Source organism: Alligator sinensis, unplaced genomic scaffold (assembly GCF_000455745.1).
Source record: "Alligator sinensis unplaced genomic scaffold, ASM45574v1 scaffold320_1, whole genome shotgun sequence".
In the NCBI taxonomy this organism is placed as follows: domain Eukaryota; kingdom Metazoa; phylum Chordata; order Crocodylia; family Alligatoridae; genus Alligator; species Alligator sinensis.
This window is the reverse complement of record NW_005842249.1, coordinates 78831-89798: the sequence shown is the minus strand read 5'-3', so window position 1 is coordinate 89798 and position 10968 is coordinate 78831. Positions and strand designations below refer to the sequence as shown.

The window sequence follows — 10968 nt, the reverse complement described above, 5'->3', positions numbered from 1 at the left end:
GCTCAGCGCCGTGCTGCTGGCGCCCGGGCTCTCGCAGCCGCACGGTAAGGGCCGGGGGGGCGCGCAGCTCCTGCCTCTACCCCATCCCCCCCTCACCCCCGCGGGCGGGAGCGGGGCGGCCTCTGTGGGGCCATGGAGCAGCCGTGATGTGATTTGGGCACCGGAATTGTTTGGATATCAGAGTGTGCGCACGCCAAGCTGCGATTTGGACACTGGAATATGTGTGTACATTTCTGTGTGTGTACATACACATGCGTATCTAGACGCAGATGTATCTATGCACATACATGGATGCATATGCGTATATATAAGCTTGTGCCCCAGATATGTGTATATCCAGTACCACCTGCAAGCAGCGCAATGCAATCTCCAAGCATTAAAGTTATATATACCAGAGGTATTTCTAGACGTGATTTGATTTGAACTTTGGAATTAACATATATAAATCCTTGTGCCCCAAATTACACACACATGTATGTACACACACCTGTGTATATGTATATGTGTATGTACTTATGTATGTGTATATTAGAGGTGCACTGATACATTGGTCTGATACCGAATCGGCACCAATACGAAGAAAAGTTGCTGTATTGGATATCAGCCCTATGGGGCTGATAATTTGGCTAATAAATGCCCATGCTGCGTGCAGCCGCAGTGCAGCACAGCAGAGCCTGAAGAGCTACTTCCAACTGATAAATCAGAAGCAGAGGGGGAGGGAAGGGGCATCAGGGGGCAGATCAATGTCCCCACGGGGAGAGAGGGGCCAGGGGCAGGCGGCGCTGCCCAGGTGGGGGGGGGGGGCGGGATGGGTGCAGCTCGTGGTGGGGGCTGGTTCCCACTGCTCCTTGCACCCTGGGAGGGCGGGGGGTGTGCCTCCCAGATCTGCCCAGGGCAGGCTGGAGTCAGAGCTGCATGGCTCTTCTTGGTGGGGGTGGGCTTGGAGCAGGTGCTGGCGATGCTGGGAGGGACTGCAGCCACCCCAATTTTCGCCGCAGCGCTGCTTCCAGCCTCATGCCGTGAGGCGTAGCCTGGCTTCATATCCTGCCTCCACCCATGCTCTGGGAAGAGCCGAGGCTGCGCTGGGCAGCTGGTGGCAGCGGCAGCTCTGGGAGCAGAGCTGCAGCGAAATTTGGGGTGACTGCAGCCCCCTCCTAGCACCCCAGTGCCTGCTCTGAGCCCAGCCCTGCTGAGAAGAGCTGCGTAGCACCAACTCCAGCCTAACTTGCACAGATCCAGGGGGCACCTCCCCCCCACAAGCCATGCCTCTGTTCTGCACTCTTGCTGACCCCGGGCAGCAACTGCCCCTGCTCCCTCCTTCACCACGGGGGGCATTAATCTGCCCCACCCCCACCCCTTCCATCACAACAGACTTACCACCTGGAGACAGCTCTATCGGAAATCAGATTGGTATCGGCCAATATGCCTCCTTAAATATCAGCTATTGGTATCAGCCCCAAAATTCTCTATCAGTGCACCCCTAGTGTATATATACACATAGACACGTATGTAGATATACATACACATGTATATATAGTAAAAGCTCTGTTATCCGGCATCCCCCAGGAGTGGGGGATGCCGGATAACAAAATACGCTGGTTAATTGAGCAGCCCGAACAGGTGTCCTTGCCTGTTCAGGCCACCGCTTCTCCTGCTGTGTCTGAGGCGTTGCTGCCCTTCCTGCGGTATCGCCGCCCCTCCCGTGGGCTCTGCGGGCCCTGCTGGACAGGGAGGTGGGCTGCGCGCAGCCTGCTATGCTGTGCGGTCTCAGCAGCGCAGGCTGCTTTCCCCCAGGCTGTGGGGGCTTGGAGAAACTAGAAGTGCCATGGTGGGCACTTCCGGTGTCACTTTACCTTACAAACTGGCATGCTGGTTAATAGAACATGACGGCTTGTAAGGTGCCAGATAATAGAGCTTTTTCTGTATATGTATATATATATATACATACTTATATACATACATGCACAGACATATGCACACACGGGCACACACCTGTGTGTGTATCTGTGTGTCCAATGCAGCCTGCAAGCAATCGAACCTTCAGGCATTTAACTTATATGGCCCAGGGATATTTATAGACATGGTGATTTGATGTGGATACTGAAATCAATATATTAACTAGGGCAGTCAGTTAATTGCAGTTAATGCATGTGATTAATGCAAAACACATTACTGCATTCACTTTTGCAATGAGCACTAATTGTACACATCTGCTTTGACCAGGGGTGGGCAAAATATGGCCTGTCCCATGCCCTCTGAACTCAGCCCAGTGGAATGGATCATAGTGGATCAGCTCTGAACCTGCTAGAACCTGCGCGCACAGCCCTGGTCCACCCCGCGCCTGCCCCGGACCGCCCACACATGCTGAGCAGTGGCGGCAGCCGGGCAGAAGCTGCTGCTTGCCATGGGATTAAAACAGCCTCTCCCCCTGGCCACTGCCATGTCCTTGTTGCAAGTGCCCAGAGCCCATGCCCAGGTTGCTCTGCACTTCCTCTCTGCTGCCGTCACTGCCACCTTTGGGCCGCCCAGTGGGGCAGTGGTGGCAGAAGAGCCACAGGGCAGCCTAGGCGTGGGCTCTGGGCGACTGCAGCAAAAAGGGCCTGGCAGTGGCGAGGGGGAGGGGCTGCTTTTCCCCCCTGCTCTGAGCAGCAGTTCCTGTCCAGTTGCCGCCGCTGCTGCTCAGCAGGTGAATCTGGAGCATGTGCAAGGTGGGCTGGGGTCAGGGCTGTTTGCATGGGTTCTGGTTTGCCCCGGCTGCTGCGAGTCTGAAGCAGGCACAGGGCAGGCTGGGGTTGAGGCTGGGGCTATGCGTTGTTGATGATGGCGGGGGAGGAGCCTCAGGGCACATGGGTTCTAGGTTGTTGGGTGGGTGCTGACTATTGTTTAACTGCGATCAAAATTGTGATTAGTTGCAACAATTTTTTTAAATTGCAATTAATTGTGAGATTAATCACTTGCAGCCCTAATATTAACCTGTGCCCAAGATAGGGAATTATAAATCTATCTATCTATATACCTAATTATATATATATATTCCACTGTTTACATCAAAATACAGTCTCTATAAATATCCTTGGACCATATAATTTTAACCCAGCTGTTAACTTGTCTCCCAGATCTCTAAGCCTAGAAGTACAGATACTTCCATATCCAGGTGGGCATCCTGTATTCAAGTCCTGGGTCCAGAGGCCTGGGAGTTTGGATGCCCCCCATTCATGCTTGATTTCAGCCAAAAGGCCGAAACTACTGGCACCCACCTGATTTTGGGGCCAGCTCTTTGCAGACCATCCGTTTCTAGGTATTCAGCCTTGTTCCATCTGGGAGAGCCTCTGGCTCCATGTGGAGGCTTGCTGGGGCTCCTTGAAAGAATAAGGTTTGCCTACCCTTGTGGAGTAATGCGTAGGAACTCCGCTGTCTGAAAAGAGACGGGCCCAGTGGCTGCTTGGTGTGGGAGAATAGTAGCAGGTGCTGATTCCCCTGTGAAATGACAGCTCTTCTTGGACGCTTGGAAGTGAGACTCAATCGACAGAAATGCAACCTTCATGTCTCCTTCATACCACTCTTCAGTTCTGTATGCGCCGCTCTGACATGTACAAGGACATGGATATGTACATGGACAAGGTTGAACATCAGGGTTTCCTGAGCAATATCCGTTCCTGTTAATTAAATCAGTCACCTTATAGCACTGATTCTCAACCAGAGTGTCATGAGTAATTGCTTTCATAGATGTTAGGGGCTAGAAGGGACCTAACAGATCATCAGGTCCAGCACCCCCCTGCACTTGGGCAGGAATGATCCCAGCAAGGTGGTCATCAAGACACTTTTTGAAGATCGCCAGGGTGGGTGACTACTACCTCTGGGGGGAGCCTGTTCCAAACCCTCAGCACTCAACTTGTAAATGACGTACTGCAAGGTAAGATATTTGGCGAGATGGGAGCCCAGGAAGGGTGGCTGTGCCATAAGGAAGTGATCCTTCGGGCACAGAGGGAGACGATCCCGATGCGGGGGAAAGGGGCCAAGAGGCTTCCTTGGCTAACCAGAGAAATCCAGAGCAGCCTAAGGGTAAAAAGGGGGGCATATAAGCAGTGGAAACAGGGAGAAATTAGTAAAGAGGAGTATGCCTCCTTAGCTCGCAGTTGTAGGGAGTCAGGTAGAAAGGCCAAAGCTACCATGGAGCTGAGGATGGTATCCCAAGTCAAGGATAACAAAAAAATTGTTTTTCAGATATATAGGAAGTAAAAGGAAGGCCCAGGGCGAACCACTACTGAATGGGCAAAAGCAGTTGGTGACAGACAGGGGGAGACAAGGCTGAACTCCTCCATGAGTTGCCTCAGTGTTCCTAAATGAGGGGCAAGACAAGTCTCAGAATGGGATCGTAGAGAGACGACAGCAGGGTGCCGGACTACCAAGCGTTGACCCTGAGATGGTGCAGAGTCACTTGGAGGGACCGGATGCATTTAAGTCGGCAGGCCCGGATGAGCTCCATCCGAGGGTACTGAACGCACTGGCTGACGTCATTGCACAGCCCCTGGCAAGAATATATAAGCACTTGTGGTGCACGGGCCAGGTCCCAGAGGACTGGAAAAGGGCCAATGTGGTCCCTATTTTCAAGAAGGGGAGGAAGGAGGATCCAAGCAACTACAGGCCAGTCAGTCTTACCTCCATCCTTGGCAAAGTCTTTGAAAAGATTATTAAGGCTCATATATGTGAGAGCCCAGCAGGAAAAATTATGCTGAGGGGAAACCAGCACAGGTTCGTAGTAGGTAGATCATGCCTGACTAATCTAGTCTCTTTTTATGACCAGGTTACAAAACACCTGGATGCAGGAGTAGGGGTAGATATCATTTACTCAGACTTCAGGAAGGCCTTCCATACGGTATCCCACCCCATATTGGTGAACAAATTAAGAGGCTGTGACTTGGATGATTGCGCAGTCTGGTGGGTGACAAATTGGCTAGAGGCTCGGACCCAGAGAGTGGTGGTGGACGGGTCTCTATCGACCTGGAAGGACGTGGGCAGTGGGGTCCTGCAGGGCTCGGTCCTTGGACCGATACTCTTCAATGTCTTCATCAGTGACTTGGACGAGGGAGTGAAGTGAACTCTGTCCAAGTTTGTGGATGATACAAAACTGTGGGGAGAAGTGGACACACCGGAGGGCAGGGAACAACTACAGGCAGACCTGGACAGTTTGGACAGATGGGCAGAAAACAATTGAATGCAATTTAACAAGGAGAAATGCAAAGTGCTGCACCTAGGGAGGAAAAATGTCCAGCACACCTACTGCCTAGGAAATGACCTGCTCGGCAGTGCAGAAACGGAAAGGGATCTCAGAGTCCTAGTGGACTCCAAGATGAACACGAGTCGTCAGTGTGATGAAGTCATCAGCTAAGCTAGAACTGCACTTTTTCGTGCATCAGCAGGTGCATGACAAACAGAACCAAGGAGTTGATACTTCCCCTCTATCGGGCACTGGTCAGACCGCAGTTGGAGTACTGCATCCAGTTTTGGGCGCCACACTTCAAGAGGGATGTGGATAACCTGGAGAGGGCCCAGAGAAGGGCCACTCATATGGTTAAGGGCTTGCAGGCCAAGCCCTACGAAGAAAGACTAGGGTACCTGAACCTCTTCAGCCTCCACAAGAGAAGGTTGAGAGGTGACCTTGTGGCTGCCTGTACATTCATCATGGGGGCGCAGAAGGGAATTGGTGAGGTTCTACTCACCAAGGCGCCCCTGGGAGTTACAAGAAATAATGGCCATAAGCTAGCAGAGAGCAGATTTAGACTGGACATTAGGAAGAACTTCTTCACAGTTAGAGTAGCCAAAATCTGGAATGGGCTCCCAAGGGAGGTGGTGCTCTCCCCTACCCTGGTGGTCTTCAAGAGGAGGTTAGATAGGCATCTGGCTGGGGTCATCTGAACCCAGCACACTTTCTTGCCTGCGCAGGGTGTCAGACTCAATGATCTATTGAAGTCCTTTCCGACCCTAACATATATGAATCTATAAAGAACTTTTTCTTTATGTCCAGTCTGAAGCAATCTTTAATGAGTTTGTGCCCATTGTTTCTTTTCCTCCCCTGGGGGGCCTTGGTGAACAGATGCTCCCCCAGGCCCTGATGTACACCCCTAAATACTTATAGGCAGCCACTAAGTCCCCTCTGAGTCTTCTGTTCTCCATGCTGAACAGTCCCAAGTCTTTCAGCCTTTCTTTGTATGACTAGCTCTCTAGGCCTCTAATCATGTGTGCGGCCCTCCTTTGGACTCTCTCGATCTTTTTAAGGGTGCCATGCAATATTAGCACTGGTAGGCATGCAGACACCTACATGTGAGTCGCAAGATAAACCCAGAGGTTTCAAAAAGGAATCCAGAACATAAAAAACGTTCTGCCTTGTTGTGGTCTTTCTGAGCTCTTTGCAACAGAAGAATTGCTCTACTGTTTTTTTCAGTGGTCAAAAAAATAAGTAAAATCAGAGCTGGCATTTTCCAAGGGATGCCTTGAGTGTAAGAAGGTGTGCCCTTGGGTCTAAAAAGGTTAAGATTCTCACTGCCTTGTTGCCACAAGTGCATCATGCTTATCAAAATATTAACATTTGGCTTTCTCTCTGTTTCTGCTTCTCAACAGATGTAGCTGGAAAGAGACCATTAATGCTGAAAATTGATCAGGCCTTGCTGTTAATCCACAATGAATTGCACAACGAAGATTTGACAGTCTCCTGGCTTTCTGATTATTGTTACCAGGTAAAGAAAGCTCACCCTGCATGTAAGAAAAGGTTTTATTCTCAAGACGGCAGGATGCTGCAGGGGATACGATGCTGGACTAGCACTCACTCACCTAAGGAATTATGGAAATACTTTGAAAATCATGGTTTTTCAGCTGTTTCTCAGATGAGCCAAAAAGATCAGTGCCAGATTGGGGAAGGCAGATGCCTTTCATGTTCCTCATAGCCTCCAGTAGTTCCTCCCTCAATTCCCTTTTCCCTTTTGAACCCTGGCCCTCCCTACCCCCTCAGACTTCCACTGCTGAAAGCCCAATTATGGACACTCAGACTGGGAACCACAGACATGCATGAGACTGATTCTTACAAGACATTAAGGCTTGTTCATAAGATTAAAAGATATTTAAGCCCTTGTGCTTCAGAGCACAAGCTAAGGCTTGGTAAGGTGCTAAATAAAGAAAGAAAGGTGCTAAAATAAAGTTATGATGACAGTTCTTACTATGGACAAGTTATTCTGTAACTGCTCTCTTCAAGAATTCTTGCAGCTTCCTCTGAAGCAGTTAGTACTGACCTCTGCTAGAGACAAGCTATTGGGCTAGATGGAGTCTTACTCTAACCTGGTCCGGAAAGCCAATATTCTTGTGGTAGTGCCTTTTTTTAATGATTAAATTCATTATATCTGTTTTGCTGGGTATTAATTCTAGTGAAAGAGCATTTTTGAAAATCCCATCATAGATACTTTAATTTAGGCTCTGTTTTTTAATTTTAGCCTATAGTATTTCTTTCAGCCACAGCTCACAAGAGAAGTTAAGTGTTTGCTGTTTGTAAAACCAGACTTTCATTGTACTCCTGTTTCTAAATGTTTTTATTTCAATGGAAATCACTTTGCTTTGTTTATCATCATCAGGTTGTCTTTCCTCTTTTAATCTTGCTCTGGCTTGTTGTTTCCTAGTGCTTGTATCAGTACTTGGGGTTGGTGCCCATGAACAATACCTCAGGAAAGCCTCGAGTGGAAGTCGCAGTGGATGCCCAGCATTCTGTCACCCTCCAGCTCAATGGCACGTCAGATGGCAAAGAGCTTTGCAAGTTTGTAGCCAGTCTGAAGATGACCTGTTGAAACCTCTAGTGCTTGAATGTTAATCTCTTACCAGCCATGTCCCTAATGTCTGTGGCTTTCCCATCACAGTTAGTACTGGGTGTTTGGATTTACAGCTTAATGTTTGTGGCATCACTGCAAAATATTATTTACTTTATAGAGGTACCAAAAGGATTCAGTCATAAGTGGGGTCCATTTAATAGAAATCATAGAGAAATAGGACTGGAAGAGACCTCTGGGGGTCATCTAGTCCAATCTCCTACCTGAGTCACGATCATCCCTATCCAAATCAAACCACATTTTGCTATGTGCTATACAAAAGACACATGAATTTAGAGTCCCTGGCTCTGAGCCTGCAGATTAAAAAGTCAGGTGGTGTATGAAGAGTGGAATAGTTCAAGGAAGGAGGTCTTGTCAATTCTGGCTTTAAATAAGTCAGTGGGATCTTATTCAGGGAAGGGGAAGGTTTTAGGAGGGAACCAAAGTACCAAATAAGCTCTGAGAGTGGATTGTGCAGGTATCAGTGAAATAAGAAAAATATTGCAAGGAATGTTGTAGAGTTGAAGAGAGAATCAGCATACAATAGGAGTCTCTGTGACTGCAGGGCTTTTCCAGAGCTCAGAGGGCCAGAGACAGATTTGGGGTGTGTCATTTTAGGCCCAAGAAGGGATGGTGTTAGTGGTGGGAGGAAGAAGTGGAGAGGAGTCATATAATTGAGTCAGTAGAGAGGAGGAAGAGAGCAGTGAAGAGGGGACTGAGAAAGGTAGAGTAGTTAAGGTCTTAAGTGGACTGGAATCCCAGGAAATGCTGAGGGTTGGAAGTGGATGGGGAGAGCACTAAGTCGGAATTACGGATGTGGGGGCTGGAGAGGGGGATATGTAGAGCAGAGAGATCATTGTGCTCTGGAAATACTAGGTTGAGTGAACAACCATTTTTGTGGATACAGTCATTGATCCAGGGTTTGAGATAAAAACGAGGGTAGCAGTTTCTATACTGGAGAGCTCATTGACATGGAAATGAGTGTGGAAGGTGATAGGAAAGCATATTGAAAAGGAAATAGAGAAATCTTGGAGCGGGCATGATAGGCTCTGAGCAGACTTCAAAGCACTTTCTGTTTTGCTAGAGTGGGGGAGAAGGTCACCTCTCCTCCACTCAGGGAGGATGTTATGGGCTGTGGACTTCCTGGAATATTCCTCTCTGTCTTCCCAGGGCACTATTTCCACGGCCAGCTCACATTACTTTTTGTCTGGCCTGCAGTCTAGCAGTGCTTGCTGCATGGCCTTCTAACTACACAGCATGCTGTAGCTCCAGTTCTCTTCTGTTTTCCCTTGACTTTTTTTTTTTTCAGGATCCACTATCATTTTGGAGAGTTTGGAAACTATTCCCTCATGGTAAAAAGGCCCTACAGAAGCACCACAAACGTCTCCTGCACCATAGGCATCAATGCCAGTCCTGTCAACAGTAACCTCCGTATGTGGCACTTTATTTTCCTTTTTAACTTGTATAGTGCAAGTGTTCTCCTTTTAGATAAGATCCTTTTTAAAAGTCTTTTTAGCCTTTTTTTTAAGTGAATCCCTGAGTTAAATATTTTCTGTTCACTCTAACCTCTACCCAACCTCAGCATCCACCCTCTTTGCTCCTGTGCTCTTGCCATACAGCATCTATTACTGACATAACTCATATCTGGAGTAAATCTAGTGGCCACAATAATTTCCTTCATGATAGCTATGTTCTTTCTTCTTTGATTTCTGCCCTTTTCCTTGATGAATAGTTTTCTTTCTCTGCCCTGTTGGGCCACTTTCCTTCCATCCTTCATTGCTCCCCCTCTGGCTTCAGCTCTCTCTTCAGATCCTCCTTCCTTCTTCCCTTGCCTTCCTTTTGACCCAAGACTCTTCAATTTTCTTCAGATATTGTCATATGATTTTTGACAATAATCCCCTTCTTCTTTGGATGCCCTCCAGTTCTCTCAAATTCAGCTCCCCTCTTTCTTAGACATTAAGTGCGCGTCTCCACATGCACTTTAATGCACATTAGCCTATTTTAATGAGCATTAAAGCATCACTACAAAGCCATGCCCTTTAGCTAATGCACATCAAAGTAGGCTAATGCTCACAGATTCACAGAAGTTTAGGGCTGGAAGGGACCTTGTGAGATAATTGGGCCCAGCCCCCCCCTGCTCTGGGAAGGAAAGACTGCTGGAGTCAAATAACCCCAGCAGGGTGTGCATCCAGTCTTCTTTTGAAGATCTCTAGGGTTTGCTTCTCCGTTTCCCCATTTTTCTAGTACCTCACAATGGAGGTACTAGATTTAATGCATATTACCTAAAGCACGTTAATGAACATGTAGATATGCCCTAAGTTTTATCTGCTACCCACTTCCTACCACCGCTGACGCTATCACATCTTCTGCTCTCTAACAACTTCCTTTCCCCTATCCTTTTCATTTTTAACTTCTGTTGCTCATCACACTTCTTGATCTTCAAATATGTCTCCATCTCCCCATCTTAAGATGAAACCCTCCTTTGCCCTCTCCAGCTTCTCCCCATCTAGCTCCTTAGGATTCCATTCTTGCACACATCTCTACTTTCCTTGTTGCGAAGTCTCTCATTGACCCTGTTCAGACTGGCCTTTGCCACCTCCTTTCAACAGTGTGTTTTCATGAAGGCCACCACAGAACTCCTTGGCTGATACCTCAACAGATACTCCACCATTTTCTTGACCTGGGAACAGCATTTTCCTTTTCCTCTCTCCTTATGTTTCTTGACTTGATGTTTGACTTCTCCCCTGGGCAGGTCACACCAGATCAAAAACCTTGCTCATATTTAAAATGCATAATCACTTGTCCACAGGGTGATATTTTTAATCTGTATCATGTCTTCCCAGTTGTGTTTCTCAAAACCACTTCCAACACTGGGAGATGTGGAGGCATTTTTCTTCTCAAATGGGGAAAAGAGGATGTATGTACTTCCACATTCCCCTGGAAGCTTTACTGCCACAACCCTGAAAAGCAGAGCTGGCAATGCTCTTCCACTAGAATTCCCTCTGGGATGGCTTCCTTTTGCTCTGTGACTGTGACCTGTCCCATAGAGAGGACTCGATGCAAAACCTGGGATGGCACAGTCTCCCACCCCTTATAAGGCCATTACAATGTATTTGTAGGG

The 10968-nt window shown here is 48.1% G+C and overlaps 1 protein-coding gene across 1 annotated transcript in view; it reads left to right on the top strand.

Annotated features, from left to right (window-relative positions):
• Nucleotides 1–6: 6 nt before the first annotated feature.
• The window catches only part of HGSNAT (heparan-alpha-glucosaminide N-acetyltransferase), a 32708-nt gene continuing 21746 nt past the window's right edge, over nucleotides 7–10968 (top strand). Inside the window, exons 1-4 of the mRNA XM_025208728.1 lie at nucleotides 7–44; nucleotides 6619–6734; nucleotides 7665–7798; nucleotides 9157–9278. Of these exons, the coding sequence (XP_025064513.1) occupies nucleotides 6642–6734; nucleotides 7665–7798; nucleotides 9157–9278 (349 nt within the window). The 5' untranslated portion in view covers nucleotides 7–44; nucleotides 6619–6641. The remainder of the gene's footprint in view (nucleotides 45–6618; nucleotides 6735–7664; nucleotides 7799–9156; nucleotides 9279–10968) is intronic.